General features: G+C 50.0%; 1 protein-coding gene across 14 annotated transcripts in view; it reads right to left on the bottom strand.

The window, feature by feature from the left end:
* The window catches only part of PDE4DIP (phosphodiesterase 4D interacting protein), a 150,196-nt gene that overhangs the window by 41,876 nt on the left and 92,009 nt on the right, over positions 1-16,311 (bottom strand). For 12 of the 14 annotated variants that reach the window (XM_073356288.1, XM_073356287.1, XM_073356289.1 and 9 more), the window contains 7 exons: positions 15,321-15,467; positions 12,448-12,529; positions 11,718-11,809; positions 10,280-10,396; positions 9,436-9,573; positions 8,956-9,068; positions 7,923-8,050 (listed from right to left, as the gene is read on the bottom strand). In XM_073356288.1, coding sequence (XP_073212389.1) covers positions 7,923-8,050; positions 8,956-9,068; positions 9,436-9,573; positions 10,280-10,396; positions 11,718-11,809; positions 12,448-12,529; positions 15,321-15,467 — 817 coding nt within the window. Of the gene's footprint in view, positions 1-313; positions 1,009-7,555; positions 8,051-8,955; positions 9,069-9,435; positions 9,574-10,279; positions 10,397-11,717; positions 11,810-12,447; positions 12,530-15,320; positions 15,468-16,311 lie in introns of those variants that run through there. The other 2 variants (XM_073356294.1, XM_073356292.1) reach the window with 2 other exon arrangements.

The following is a 16,311-nucleotide window of genomic DNA, read 5'->3' as shown; positions in this document are numbered from 1 at the left end:
GGCCCTAAACCTGTCCCAGGATTCCTGCTGCTGTTTCAGTGGAGCAGTGAGGGACCATCTCCTCTCTGTTCCATCACAGTCATATAGACAGTGCCTATTCTCACTGGTGCTTTCCAGCCGTGTCAGATACAAACCTGTCTGTCTGCCCACTCAAGTCCCCCACTCTTTTTTTGGCATTACACTTTCCCCATGGCTCACTCCCATGAAATAGGCGGGACTTAGTTTGCCCAAGATGCATTAGAGTTGCATTTTCCAGATCAAGTCTTTGTTTAAAATGGCCTGTGTGCCATTCTAACAGCAGCTGGTTTTCACACGGCCTGCCAGTACAGTATCACTGCAAATTTCAGGGTCATTTCCTGCTAGTCCAGCTCATTCATAAAACCAGCCCTAACACTGATCCCTGCAGCACCCTACTAAGAACCACCTCCCAGCCCCACGTGCTGCCGTTTCTACCTTTTGGTTCTCTCTGTGCTAGGGTCCGACTCATGCCAGCTACTACAGTTTAGACACAGTTGTTACCAGCAGGCCTCTACTGCAGTTTCTTTGAGCAGTGAGAACTCTCTCTCTCCCTCTCATACCATACAGCCTGCTGCAGTCTACCTGGGGTACAGCCTGCTGCAGTCTACCTGGGGTATCGGACGTCTCTAAACAAAGCGCTATACCGGCATTCTGAGGATTCATTGCTTGAAATCCCCCCTGCTGCTTATTGCTCTTGGTTTCAATATCCCTTCCATCTCTATAGATCTTTTTTCTCTTAATATCTGGTCCAACATTTTGCTATGGAAAGAAGTTGAACTTACCAGCTGGTAATTGGCAGGACTGCTCTCCTTTTCCTGACTTGAAGATTGGATCCACACTGGCTTTTCCCCATGCTTGTTCAAATAGTTAGCCGTTAATTTCCCTGTTAGTCTAGGTTGCAGGTGACTTGGACTCACTGGCATATTCTGCAAAGCATTCCCTCTCTGCTCTGCAGCGATCACTAATTATCAGAAGGGTTTCCTTTACTGCCTAATGGGCCAAACAAGTTTACATAGTGAGATTTTAAAAAGCAGTTTCCTAGCTCCAACATTTTCCTTCCCCTTCTCAATACTTACTCTAATTTATTTGCTCCCCTAGTGTATTAGCAAAGCCCTCTTTTGGCTAGCCTGGCATTGCTCTGCCCTTCTGCAAGCCGTGAACAAGCCCCACCCAGCATCTCTTTGAACTTCACATCCTGTAGCAGCCCTTTGCAAAGCTGGGGCGGGGGGTGGTGGGGGAGTCACGTCCTATTCCTTGCACTCTCCTGCACGGGGACAAGCATCATTTGCTAAACCCAAGGTTGTGAGTTCAACCCTTGAGGGGGCCATTTTGGGATCTGGGGCAAAAATTGGGGATTGGCCCTGCTTTGAGCAGGGGGTTGGACTAGATGACTTCCTGAGGTCCCTTCCAACCCTGATATTCTATGACAACTTCTATGCACTCTGCCAGGTTCCCCTTCTGCAGTGTCCCTATGTTTGCTCTCCTGCCCAGCCGCACTCAGGGAGCCTGATCCTCCTCAGGGCCCTCCTGTAGCCAAACCTGAGAGAAAGCCTCTGAATCAGCTGCATTACCAGGGTCTCCCCAGTAATTTCCTCCGGGACCCCAAGCAGGTGGGGAGCATACAAGGCCCTCAGTGTAGTCTCCCTGGATCCTGGGCCTTAGAAAAAGGTGAGAGCTCTCCCCAGCTCAGCGCATTTCAGGATCAAGCCCCACAGTGAATATTCTTATCTTCACACATCATTCCCTTCTGACCCTCAGCCAATACCAGTCAGCCCTGACGATTTACTGCACTCAAGCTTCCCCTTTCGTGGCTTCAGTCTTTGGCAAGGCCGCACTGGGATGATTTTCACTATCATTGTCTGAAGAGTCATGGCAATAAATCCACTTAATTGCGATGCTTTCCCCATTTCCACGACCCTTGGGAACGTGGGGTCCCGCACCCAGGCAGCCTGCTGGCTTCCTACCACTAGGACAGCTGTTTCTGGCAAAGAGCAAAGGGGCAGTATCCTGCTGCTGGGGCTAGCAAGGTGCTAGTTTGGCCCCACTCTTAGAGCAACCTCAAGCCTCTCCTAACCTGCTCCCCACTGTCCACATCCTCCAGGGGCCACTCAGTAGCCAGGAATAACTGGAGGAATGCGCTGCTTTGGTCACACCCACTTTAGCATGTCACAGGGGAGGGGGGGCTGCAAGAGGGCACCTGAGTGAGCTGCTACATGGGTTCTCTGCACACTGGGTTTTCCTCCTGCACAGAGGGGAATGCCCAGGTAGCCAATTAAACCAGCTTTATGAGCCTTCGGCACCTCCACAGCACCCATGAGTCAGGCCCGTAGATTTTACTGGTTTTCCTGTGCTTCTGCAAACTCTCTGCACCTCTATTACAGTGTCTTAGCTAGCCTCCCCACAGAGCTCACCACCTGTCCAGGCAGGCACAAATATGGGGGTCTAAAAAGCAGGCAGACAGGGTACCAAATTGCTTTGCAAAACCTTGCCCAGCTGAGATTGCACTTGTAGCACCTAACAGAAGAGGACCGAGAGCGGTAGTAGCACAAGGCTTGTTCTGCTCCCATCCATGTCAAAGGCAGCAGGAGCAGGCCCAGTTTTGTGATTTCCCTCATCTCTTAACATATTTGGACCCTTAGAGCAGTTTTAGCTGGTGCACATCAACGCAGCTCCCCTGAGGGCAATGGGGCTGCATGGAGGCACACCAGCCAAGCTGGCCCCTTGGTGCCACCACACCTGGGAAACCTGCAGTGCACCAGTTGTGTCCTTCTGAAATTAATAGGCAGCAGGTTTAAAAACAAACCAAAGGAAGTATTTTTTCACACAACACAGTCAACCTGTGAAACTCCTTGCCAGAGAATGTTGTAAAGGCCAAGACTATAAAAGGGTTCAAAAAAGAACTAGATAAGTTAATGGAGGATAGGTCCATCAATGGCTATTAGCCAGGATGGGCAGGGATGGTGTCCCTAGCCTCTGTTTGCCAGAAACTGGAAATAGGCAACAGGGAACGGATCACTTGATGATTACCTGCTCTGTTCATTCCCTCTGAGGCACCTAACATTGGCCACTGTTGGAAGACAGGATAATGGGCTAGATGGATCTTTGGTCTGATGCAATATGGCCGTTCTTATGTTCTGGCCCCTGGGATTTTTAAAGCAATAGACCTTGGTCATCTCCAGTATGGAGCAATCTTTCCATACCATGTATGGCTGCTTTTTATATAACACAGCTCATCCTCTCAAGCAGCCTAACCTAGCTCTCTCACACAGCCGGGAGTCAGGGTCACCCAATGGCATGAAATACTAACACCACTCACCTTCTTTTACCAAGCCAAGTATTTCAGCTGACTCAGTTGAAGTTTTAAGCTTCCAGCATTAGCATAAAGACACTTCATACCGAATATTGCCACCGCCTTAGTCTGAACCTCATTGAGTTGCAACCCTGCTTTTGGGGGGAGGGGATGGCTGGGAACAGATGGGTGGACACCAATGCTTGTCTCAGAATATCCTTCAAATTCACTCTCTCTGACACACGCACTGAGACCCACCCATACTCCAGTTAAGTGCTCCTTGGTTGGGACTCTGTCTGCTCTTATTTAGCACATCCATGAATGACTAGGGAAGAGCAAACAGAGCTGTGACAGACCCCCGCCCCAAATGACAGTAACTAGGAGGGATGTGGCCTACGCTCCAGAAGAAACAAATCACTCAAGAGGTCCCTTCTGAGGTTAAAAACATTGTCAGGAAATAACTCAAGGGGAATCAGATCTGAGAAATGAAAAACAAAGACAGCTGGAAGGGAGAAAAGTATCTAGTGGGAGATTATGGCAATAGGAACACAAAGATGTGACAGGACAGCAAGCCAGCGATGAGCATGCGATGGGGCTGGAAAGGAAAACCCAATGGGATTGGGAGCTGCATGTGCAGAGCAGGGAGGTATGGGACCCTGGTGTGCATGAAACTAGCCTATTGTGTTTGACAGAAAGTGGTGAGTCATTAACAGGCAATCATAGGAGAGAACTGGAGCAAGGAGACAAGCAATGCAGCTGAGCAGGGCGCTGGAGACATCTCTGCAGCTGGGGCTGCCTGATGCCCAGAATAATGGGGCCTGAGCCTGCTGTAAAGGATTCTTTGTACCAGAAGAGCCCAATATGCACTGCTTCTTTAGATGACAAAAAAAGGGGTAACTTGGTAGAAGTCTACCAACACCTAAAGGGTGCAAAAACCCTGCGGAGAGGGGAATTATCCAGGCCCGGGGAGAAGCAACAGTTTTTTAAAAAGGAGAATTGAAACAATCAGGAAGACGGGTCTGCCAGGGAGATCTGTCCTTAGACCATGGAACAGACTTCCTGGAACAGCAGTCCCATCGCTGCTGGTATTTACACTGGCCTGGACAAAGCGCTGACGCTACGCCACAGGGAAGAACTCCAGAGAGGCTCCAGAGGGAGAGTGGCAGTGGATGGGCTAAAAATAACCTACCAGGTAACTGTTAGGTCACATATTTGGTCCCTTCTGGCCTTGGAATCTATTAATCTCACCATCTTTGCCATCTCTGGACCTAATTCCCATTGCCTTGCACCAGTGTAGCAAGTGTAAATGCTGCCTGAGTGCGAAGCATGGTACCCCCATTCTGGCTGGCACAAGAGACTTTAAGAGCAGTATGTACTGATAGGGGTGGCTACAGGTAACACAGACAGACTCTGGAGAGAGCACCTTTTAACAAGGAGATGGCTTCTCTGGGCCTGTGGGTGAGCTAGTCAATGGACAAACTGTTTATTTGCAGCTACAGACGAATGTTTAGACTCCACCGTCTACCTTTGCAATGGCTTCTGGGATAACCAGGGAACCAGGACTGGCACAAGAATCAGGGCCTGCATACTCTGCTCCCCCCTGCCCTCAGGAGATCACTGTTGGCTGCTGGGAATTCAATTTTCAATCCAAAAAAATGGGGAAGGATCAGAAGATTGGAGAAAAACAAATTTTCCACCATGTTCCCCCAAGGAAAGAAAAGGGATCTGGCCATTCTCCTTCTGTACCCCGAGAGTAAAATAATAGAGGATGGGGGAAACCACTACACATCTCTCAGCTATCAGAATCATGAGCAAGCAGGAACCGTGCATTGGTACATCAAGATTTTGCCACACAAAGCCGAGTGCTTTTTTCACTAGGCTCAGTGGCTGAAGGGATGTAGCAGACACGCTATATTTGGACTTTATAAAGCATACAATACTCTCTCACATCATCATACTCTTAGAACTGAAGTCAGCTTTGGTATAAATACTAGTATGTGGATAGAAAGTGGTCAGAAGGGCCATCCAGAAAGGTTAATGACAGATTATGCTAACCCACACAATAGCAGTGCTGGACAGAGGGTGCAATGGGTAGGCTTAGCTACAGCCTATCTTTATTTATGCTGGGAAGGGGGGCACAGGCAGCACCGGAATGAAATTCAGATGAAACTAAAATGTGGGAGGGGCAAGAGGGAGACATACTCCAGGCAGAAAATACACAGTTCAGAGAATTGACGACCTAGTGGTTAGGGGACTAGCCCAGGACTGAGAGAACCCTAGTTCAGTCCCCTGCTCTGCAACAGACTTCCTGCATGACCTTGGGCAAGTCACTTAATCTTTGTCAGTTCCCTAGCTGTAGAAGGGGGCTAACAGTAGTGCCTGACCTCCCAGGGAGTTATGAGGATAACTATGCTAAAAGGGTTTGTAAAAAAATCCTTTACATAGAGCTAGGAAAGAACTAAACTCATACATCTGGGGGAAATGGTCCAAACCCCAGCTCCAGGGTGCGCTGGGAGGCCAGGATGCTGAAAGAAGCAAATCAGACACAAGGCTGCAGCGTGACAAAACTGGAAAAAGAAAACAATGCAGACACAGCTCAGGGCTGCATATGTAAAAACATCATCACAGCACCTGTCCACTAGGCCATGCTGATTCAACTTCATTCTGTTCCTGGGCACATTACCAGATACCGACAAAGTGGAGAGAGTCAGTTCAGAGAGGGGTGACAGAGTTAGCAGGGTACTGGATTGATAAGGAAAGATTAAAAGACCTAAATCTGTCTGAGATGGCTAAGGGGGAACACAACAGTAACATCTGCAGGGTATAAACAGCACAGAGAGAGAGAGAGACAGCATGATACACAGATATATCTAGGACTGATGGGATGAAATTAAGAAAGGGAAAATCTAGATTAAATATTAAGATAAACTTTCTTGGTAATGAAATGTATTAGGCTGCGAAAGCAGCCCCCAGAGTAGCAATGGAATAGCTATCTATCAGCACATTCAAGCAGCAGTAAACACGCATTGGAAAAGTCCTGAATTGGCCAGTGGCAGATGGCCCGGACACACTTAACCAGGGCTTTTCCATCCCTGCCTAGACTCAAAGGTGGAAATGACAAAGTAGGGAAGAGGATTAAGACACATGAATGGTTTGATCTCCTCCTGACAGAAGCATGAGAGCTGCTCTATCCCGTCTACATGAATGAGGCAGGGTGCAGGGAACAAGGACACTGAAGGGAACTGCAGCTCCTCAGCCCTGGCTGTTATTGCTCACTGTTGAGAAGATGGTCCATATAAACGTGTAAGAGAGGGAAAGCGGGTGACTAAGTGATGTACTGGATCTCATCCTACCCCTGCTCACAGAGAACATAAGAAGTGGTAGATTTCCCCTCTGCCACTCATAAGAGATGACCACTGAAAAGCTGGTGTGGGAAATGCCTGCTGGTTTGGCTCTCCTGGTTTAGAGCAGTAGGAATACCTTTATGAAAGAGAAACACGGAGACCCTGGAATAAACACTCCACTCATACCCACTTGCAAAACAGCACAGAGCCGCATGAGCCCAAAGGGGTCCTACAGCTTGACCTAAAGTTTTCAAAGCAGTGGACTGGAGGGACCGCACAAGCTGAGAACATGGAGCGGAGGCATCATGTCCCATGCCACCCTGATAGGAACATGCCCTGTCAGGTCAGACTGGGCTTTATCACCCCAACCGCCCCTCAGCCCTTTTGTCTTGAGGGCTGGGAACTCTTTCCTTTTGCTGCACAGAGGAGCTTGCGGACCATTACAACCCACGGAGCAAAGCTTAGCCCAGGAGGAATGAGTCACGTTTCAAGGCTGGCAGAGAAACTGTCTCAACCACAGAAACGGAAAAGATTCCAATCAAGGGTTCCACATGAGCTGGATCTGACTGTAGCCTAAAACGGGTCATTTCTTTGTTAGCCCAAGAGACCATATCAGTGATATAGCAACTACCAAAAAAGGCCCTGGTTGGCCAGGTAATCGGTGACAAAACAACCATTTCCCTCCTCTCTGGCTGCCACTGTCCTTGTCAAAGGGCCCAGCTCTGTCTGCAAGGGAGAACGTGCTTCTCCCAGACACTTGCTTTCTCTTTACTCTGCCATGCAGTTGCAGAGGTAGCCGTTGTCCTATGAGCAGCACTTAACTGACCGGGAAAGATTAGGGGGAAAAAAACAAACAAAAAAAACCCCATGCATTTGTGAGATAGCACAAAACATTTAAAATCGCTTTCATAGGGAGGGAATCTTTATTTGGCCCATGGGGAGAGGAACGAAGGGAGGAGTAGGAGAAAGATGGAGGAGGATCAACTAAAATGGAATGACTCAAATGTGCAAATACATTTCATAACCTCCCCTGAAGGGCCAGAAACAAGTACATAGACGAGACACACGTGGGTTGCATAGATCGCCATTTCCAGGGCAGCTCTAAATGCACCACTCCTATCGTATCATTAGTAACGAGTCAACCCTCCCAGAGTCAGTCAGCCAGGCTTGCTCTGTTAGTGACCAGTTTCCATCCAGGGCAGGTGGCAGGGTGAAGGCCAGAGCTCAGAAGGCATGCTGGGGTAGGACTCTCACACTCTGCTGTTCCCCACCTCCAAAGGCGCCTAGGGTCTCCAGCCTGCGCAAATGCTCCATGCTTCTGCCAAGAGCCTCTTCCAGTCGTCCACGGAGTGCCTGGGCCCTCTCCAGCTCAGCCTGCAGAGTCTGGCCTCTCTCAGGGCTAATTAGACATGTCATACAGAAAGGGAAGAGGGTTAGACAGGCTTCACAGAATGTCCACATCAGCAAGGATGCAGAGCAGTGGTGGTTAGACGTGAGCCAACACTTACTCAGAGCACTGCTCATCAGTGCTCCAAAGGTAGATCCAGCGTCGGCCTCTTCTGCTTCTCTTCTAACTTTTACCAGAAACAGCTGCAGGCGCTAGGCCCCAGCACCTCCCTCCCACATGGGTCAGGCACAGACTCCTACACCCACGGAGCAGTTCCCCCAGACTCACTCCCAATCCTCTGGGAAGCAGGGCAGGGACGGTGGCTTCCTGGCCATCGCTAGTTATCACCATTGACCCAGGTACCAAGAGAAACTCCATGTGCACATGGCTCCTTCAGCCCCGCAAACTGCTCAGCTCCCCACCACCACCTTGGAAGGCACAGGGTTTGCATGGTGGAGGGTAGCAACATCAGTTACGCTGTTATGGAGGGGAATGACCTGGACAAACCACTAGAAGCCCCCAGCAATTTTCAGATCAATGATTTAACAAAGGGACGTGCAGCCTCTCAGATGTCAGGAGACTAGGCCAAAGGAGCAGGAAGAAATCAAGGGGAGAGAAGAGAGAATCTGAAAGGAGCATTAGAGCTCTGGGGTGTGATTAACTCCTGCTGTCTCGCCTGCCTCATGTGATCTCCATGGGAAGGATGCTGCCTTTAAATCAGCCACTCCCCAGCAGCAGCCCACCGAATAGTTCCCTGTTCACACCGGGTCAGCCCTTCTGCAGCACACACAGGCTCACGGACATGCTAGTGCTTCAACTTTTCCCGTTGAACAAGTCCTCTGGAGGGAGTGCAGCTCCAACACCTCGCAGGACCACACGGGCAGTGACAGCACAAGAGCAGCCCGAGGGCCCCCTACCTGTTTGGGTGAGTGTGGAACTTCACCAGACTGCTGTACAGCTGCCTTTCTGCTTGCAGAGCTTCATTCAAACGACTCCTCTCTGCCACCAGCCCTTCCAGCATCAGCAACAGCTGGGGAGAACGGAGGCAAAAAGCAACAGGCACAGAGGTAGGAGCTCAGCAAGGCCTTCACCCCCACCTAGACACACGTGAGAGGCAGAGTCCAGCCAAGAGACTGGAGTTGGTCATGTCAGGGACATGGAGATGAGATGCTGACCTCTGCCCTTGAGGGGGATCCAAACCACCTCTCTGTGCCACAAAGAGGGTCTGAGCCCCTCTTACACCTGCATGTACAGTGGCACACTCCCTCCCAGGCAAAAGCATTACAGTGCAGAACTGGCAATAGAGAACTAACTAACTGCAGGAACTGGAAACAGGCCTCAGCCTGCGGCCCATGAGATATCCCCCCTGCGGGAGATTCCATCAGAGCACGTGCTACCTGTTGCCTTCTGTTCCCTGTAGCCTCCTGTCCTCGTGACTCTGCTGTGACTACTTTCTCCCGAAGCACCAGGACTTCTTGGGTCAGTCGCTCCACAGCTGGGATTTCTTCAGGGTCAACCAGCTGCATCTGCAGGTCCTGAAAGCCAAGGAGAGCAGAGCTGGCTGGAGATCAACAACAGGAGACACCTCTTGAACGTCATACAAATCAGTGGGAGCTGGAGTTACAAAGGTCCCTAGAGACACTGGAGATTAGGGTCTCTAACAAGGGGAACTCCTATCCCTTCCAAGGGTGAGCCAGATAATTCAGAAAAAAACCACATTCAGGCGGTGTGCAGCACCAACATCCCAAAGCAAACCTTACTGTTGCTTTGTGCTAACAGGAGCCTGGCTCAAGACTCCAGACAGGATGCAAGGCACCCTGCATGCTCCAGAACTCCTAAACAAGGTCCAGGATGCACAGCAAGCGCACTCCAGGAGAAACGAGATCACCAAATAAGCATCTGGGCAGAATGCTGGGAGACTCCTCAATAACGAGATGTCATAAGGAGCCCTGGGTTTCCAACTCTTTGTGTTTTACAGGAACCATGGAGCGAGGCCCAGGATGCCAAGCCCAAGATGTTACAAGATCCATGCATGAGACCTCGACTACAGCTCGGGAGTCTCCTCATGCATCCACCTCATTGCTGATCTCTATGGAAACCTTGCTTCCTGGTTCTGACATTTTACAGTACACTGGAAGCCAGCTAGAGGGCTCGAGGTGGGGGGGGAACTGGAGGTTCTTCACTAGCATCCCTGGGCAGAGATGATCAGAGAGTATGTCAGGAGAACTGTAGTGATCCCACCTTTATAAGGTCCTCTTTGCTCTGGATCTTCCTGGTCAGGGACTCAATATCTGAGGCCTGCACCTGCAGCTCCTCCTCCTGTGCTGTCACCACAGATTGAAGAGAAGAGAGCTCCAACTACAGAGCAGAGACCACAGGGTCAGCGAAAGCTCTGCAACCCAGACACATGCCATAAACCCTCCATGTCACTGCCCCAATCATCCCACCCCCATGCCCCTAAGCTGTGGTGCTGGCCAGAGTCGTGAGTGACCTCCTTTACTCCGTGCAACACTACACGTTGTACAATGTCTCCGAATCTAAAGACAACATTTCTGAGAAAGGCAGAGGAGGGCCAAACCGGCCCAGGAAGGAAACTTACTTTCAGACTCATCAAGTCAGCACTGCGACCCCATAACCAGACCCTTTGTTCACCCCTCTATCAAGAGAGGTGCCTGTGGAGTTGATGGTCCCGTTGCCATGGAGATTAAGGACCAGCGTCAATCTGTCAGCTTCATGACTATGACACCACGTGGGGACAATCCCTAGTCCAGTGGTTCTCAACCTATTTATCATTGTGGACTCTGCTGGGCTGCAGGTTTAGAACCACAGCGTGCTTCCCCACAAACCTCCCTCCACAGATCCCTAGGTCTAGTGCCTCCCGCCCAGAGATCCCTTCACAGAGCGGGGCCAAGAGTGGGCAGGATGGCAGTGACCCCAGACCCTGCTGTGCAGGACTGGGCAGCAGTCCAAACCCTGGACTCGGCCACGTGGGGCTGGGTTGTAGGGCAGCTGGCGGCAGCCCGGACCCCAGCCCTCACCGAGCCAGCCAGCAGCCCCGGGCCCTGGACCCCACCAGGCTGGTGGGCAGCTCCGGACCAGCTGGACCACTGCGCTGGGTGACCAGGCAGCCAGGAACCTGGACCCCATGTGGACCAGCAGCCCGCTGGTTGAGAACCGCTGCCTTAGTCAGTAGTGAGGCGTAAAGGTCGCTACACCGGAAACCAGAGCGTCCCCAGGATAAAGCATGGGCCAGCTACTCACAAATGTAATGAGCTTATTTCCTAAACTGAAACCATCTAGATATCTCTGGGGTGGAACACAGCAGCAGTTTAACAGTACACTGCTTGTGACAGGACGTGAAAAAGAAACCTATATCCAACAAAAATACAAGAGGACACAGGGAGGCTGAATGTAATCGCCAGAGATGGAATCTGACTAGGACACCAGGGCTAGCACCTTCCATTCCCACGCAGGGTGCTACAGGGTCCTCACCAGAAACCAAATAATTAATACTCTATGCTTCCAGGCTCAGTACAAACACTGAGCGAGAGACAGCCAGTTCCCCACAGGGTGGGAGTATGAACACAGCATGGCTGTTTGAAAGCAGACCAGGCTGGATTTGGTCTTGAGTGAAATAAGCCTCAGACTCCAGACGCTCAGGGTCTCTCCACATACTCACCCGGCTTTCCCTTTCCTTTCTTGCCATTAGCTCCAGTTCCTCTCTGGCATTAACAAGCTCCTTCTCCAGCTCGGCAGCCGTCTCCAACAGGCCTGGAGAGGAAACCACAGCCCAAAAAGTTACACTAACATAGGGCTTGAATCGTTTACCAGACACACCCTGGTTTTCTAACTGCAAGCTTTAGAAACAGAATCGCTTTCCAAATTAGAGCTCAAATCCTTAACAGAACTGGACGGAGATGGATTTTTCAAAGCCTTTTCTAATGCTCCTGCTCCCATAGTGATCCTCAACTGCCAGCCGCCCCAGAGTCCATTCCCGATGCCCTCCCCTCCAGAGTCCAGTGGCCCCAGCCCTGGGAAAATTCCAAGTATCCCCTACCACCCTCCCAGATTAACTGCACTCCTCCCAGTCAAGGAGGGCAGGACATTCTGATTAGCCCAGTGATCAGAAAACACCAGCTCCCACTCCCACACCAACTTCCTCCACTCAGCACTGGAGTCCAGAACCCATCAGTGATTCCTGAGCACCAGTCTCCCATCCCAAATCTAAGCCACAGTCATTGAGTGCCTCAAGTTTTATTCCCAGTATCACACCCCTGGGGAAGGACGACTCCAGTCAATACTCCTGGTTAGAGTTCTTTGGTGTCTTTGCAGGCTGTTTGTCACATGAGACAGTTCTCCCCATAGCAAAAGCCTTGTACGGACTGGAGAGAAGCTGCCGCTGTACTGACCTTTCTCCATCCTGAATTTGCTGTCCTCTCCCTTGGAAATTCCGGTAGTGGTAGCATTCCCACAACCTCCTGGCAGTAATTCCTGAAAACACAAAGCGATTCCTGGTTTTACCCCCTCAGAGATCACCCTGGGCACCCTGCACAGTTCAGACCCCACCACCCACCTCCAGACCTCACAATCCAGTGCTAAGACCAAACACGACACATGCTCACTGGTGTCACAAAGACCATTGGCCAAATGGGGTTTTCAGTTATGAGGGAGCTGACCAGAGGACTGTAAGTTTTTGGGGCTCCCAGATCCCAGAGGAATGGACGGAGACAAGCGCAAATGGGATGAAAGCTTAAATCTGGTGTGACAAACAAGCCTGGGAAGTCAGGAAAGGGACTCCAAAGAGAGGCGTCCAGAGCAGGAAAAGGGGTTCTTGGTCACTGCGTTTGGGTTAAACCAAGGGGGACTATGTAGCAGGGACACCAGAGAAGCGGCTGCAGCAACAGTGCAAGAGATGATCTGAGATAGCACTACGGCTTTAATAGCTAGAATGAAGAGGAAAGGATGAACCAAAGCTGCTGTCATGAAAAAGCAGCAGGATTTAGCAATGGTCTGGTTGCAGGAGGCACACAGAGGAATCAAATATGCCCACAGGCTGCATGCATGGGCAACAGTGCCGGGCGATTTTCCATGATGGGTAGCAATCTTCAATCAGAGCCTCTCCTTCTTCCAAACATCTACTAAATCGGACACTCTGGAGGTGCTGACAGTGACAGTAAAGGTTACAAAGCCACTCCCAAGTCAGCCCTGTTTACGCTCCCCCAGAGCCCTCTGAGGAACTTCTCTGGGCTGAGCCATACTAGCTAGCTACGTAGCAGAGATATTTCTCTGTGCAACCCAGCATCGAGAATTCAGAGGTTAACAGTGGAGCTCAGCCCAGAGGCACAATTTTGGAAAGGTTAAGGAAAGTCTTTCCAGCTCATTGTGAGACACTGGGGAGTGGAGACAAACCACCAATGGCCTACTAGCCCCTTCTGGCCTAAACTCCATGATTCTAAACTCTGTGACATGTCTTACAACTTTAAACAAAAAGCAGATGTTTGTTCACCAAGAAACAACTGAAATGGTTCCAACAAAAGCAGCCTGGCTCATGCTCAGTGATAAAGGGTATGACGTTGCTCTCCATAATGTTGTATGGAAATATGCTTATGAGTATAAATATGATGTAACTGGAATATGCTTTATGCAAAAAGTCTCTTGTAAAGTGTCATTGCAAAGGTTATAATTTACTGTGTGTTATTGAGTGTGTTCATCCTATTTGTTTGCACGTATTATTTCTATGTCTGGAGTTAGGAGAATAAGATATAAACTTGTATTACTGATGTAAACACATTAAGTGGAAGCCTTTAAGGGTGCTTCAGAATCAATGAACTGTGAATGGGTTTGTTTACTTGCAAGCCTTCCTGTGTTCGTGTAAGCCAGCCCAGGAAGAATGGTGGAATCCATCTTAAACCTGGTGCTTTTCCATTTAGAAGGAGGGGTGGAGATCCAGAGACACAAAAGATTCCCGCCTTGTGCCAAAGCTATAAAAGGGTGTGGAAGAGAACAAAGGAGGCGGCCAGTCATGAGAAATCCCCTAGTTACCACCTGAGCTGGAACGAACAAGGACTGTACCAAGGGAAAGGACTGGGCCCAGACTAGGAAGGAGTCTAGTCTCCAGAAGTAGCTTATTGGAACATCTTTGAGGGTGAGATTTTACCTGTAAAGATTTCTTAATGCATTAGGCTTAGGCTTGCATGTTTTTGCTTTATTTTGCTTGGTGACTTACTTTGTTCTGTCTGTTATTACTTGAAATCCTACTTTTTATACTTAATAAAAGTCACTTTTGTTTATTAATTAACCCAGAGTAAGTGATTAATATCTGGGGGAGCAAACAGCTGTGCATCTTTCAGTGTTATAGAGGGCGGACAATTTATGAGTTTACCTTGTATAAGCTTTATACAGAGTAAAACGGATTCATTTGGGGTTTGGATCCGATTGGGAGCTGGGTGTCTAATGCTGGAGGCAGGTGACCTGCTGAGAAGTTTTTGGTTAAAGCCTGCAGCTTTGGGGGCATGGACCAGACCTGGGTCTGTGTTGTTGAGCCAGACACGCTAGCCTGCTGCAAGGTAGGGTTCTGGAGTCCCAAGCTAGCAGGGAAAACGGGCTCAGAGGTAACTTCAGCTCGTCAGAGGACAGTCCCAAGGGGGTCTCTGTGAGAGAACCCGTCACAAAGGGGTTCCCAGCAAAGTGGGTTTAAAAACACTTGACTATTGAGGATGAAATAATTAAATGTGGGTACATGCGACAGGCTCTGCTAAGAATTAGCAGGCTTAAAATTAGTTCTTCCTGCTCCCAGCCAAGGCTGGACCATGACTTTCTGGGAGGTTGATTCCCGCCCTGCATCCTTTTTGGGGCTCCAATACTGCCCACACCAGCAGTGTCTGCTCTCAGCAGATCTGTGGGGAAGGGGCTGCTGAGCGACTGAGAAAAAGCTGTGGAATTCAGATCAGGATGTTCTGATCTCAGCTGGCCTCCCCTTAGCAGGGAGGGTCTTTTCTGTTTGTGCCTAGCACAACGGGGTCCAGGTCTATGAGTGGACTCCTAAGCACTACAGCAATACAAATAGTAAATATCAACAGCTGCCAAGGGCCTCCATGTGACACGCCCAGTGCTCAATCACTCCTCCCTGCCAAGTGCATCTCATCACCCCCTTCTGTTATCTCTCTGCATCTGCTTTCTTCCCACAGGCCTCTCTCTCCCCTCTGCTGCTACAGCAATCACTTCTCTTCCCCGTCCTGAGGCAGCATGCAAAAGACAGAACAATCCAGTGCACAATTCCTACTTGAAAGGGCTGCTTGTCTTTCTGGAGGAGGATCCTGCTATCAGCTGCTAGGTTCTTCCCCAGCTCCTTCTCCACCAGCCGCTGGCGCAGGAATTGTACTTCACCACTCTTTTCTGTCAGAGCCTGCACCATCTTCTTGGCAGCCACCTGACGCAGCGGGAAAGCAAGGTGAGAGAAGAGAAGCAGAGGTGACAAAGAGTTGGGTCTCAGGTGGCCACTGGCACAAATCGTGGCCCTGACTCCTTGCTCTGGCAACATAAGGACAGATTTACCAATCACTTGCTGCTGGATGGAGATCAGGAGTCCCAAGCCAACCCTAACCGGAGACTTTGCTATGGGCTTTGTGGCAGCACACATAACAATCAATGCTACAGCACTGCCATCACAGCCCCCTGCTTTCACTGACCCAGCCTTTGCTGCATAACTTTTCAGCAGTGCTACCAAACCTTTGACTGGGATGGTGAAAACTCACCCATGGCATGGGGGCTGTGGAGTGCAGCAATATGGGAGGAGGCCTGGAAGGACAGAGGGGATGAGGATAGAAGCTGGAGGAGAAAAGGGAGGCAAATGCTGTGAGGAGATAGCTGGGAGCTTGGCTTTTTAATCCTGTTGTTAAAAAGGGAAATTCAATGCAAAACTCCACTGACATTTAAAACTGACCACAATGCACAGAACGCAGGCAATGCGGAGGGTAAGACTCTTGTGGCAATATTAACTCCCTGGTAGTGCACACAATAGTCCCGAGTACTAGTTTGACTGTTAAATACAGCTAATATACAATGGCCAGAGCTCCCCCCATACTGCCCCTCCACCCTTCTGATTCTAGGCAGGGCAGATGGCTCCACCCAGCTCTGGGAAAGGGCTCCAGGGTTCATCCTTCCCATGACTACTGGCCAGGCAGTGGTGGTACGTGTGCACACAATGCCCTGTGAATGTGTACAAGCCGAAATCTGCACACCTTCCTCTCCCCAACCCAACAATATGCACATGC

The sequence above is a fragment of the Lepidochelys kempii genome, chromosome 8 (genome assembly GCF_965140265.1).
Source record: "Lepidochelys kempii isolate rLepKem1 chromosome 8, rLepKem1.hap2, whole genome shotgun sequence".
Taxonomy (NCBI): Eukaryota; Metazoa; Chordata; order Testudines; family Cheloniidae; genus Lepidochelys; species Lepidochelys kempii.
This window is presented reverse-complemented; position numbering and strand designations above follow the sequence as displayed.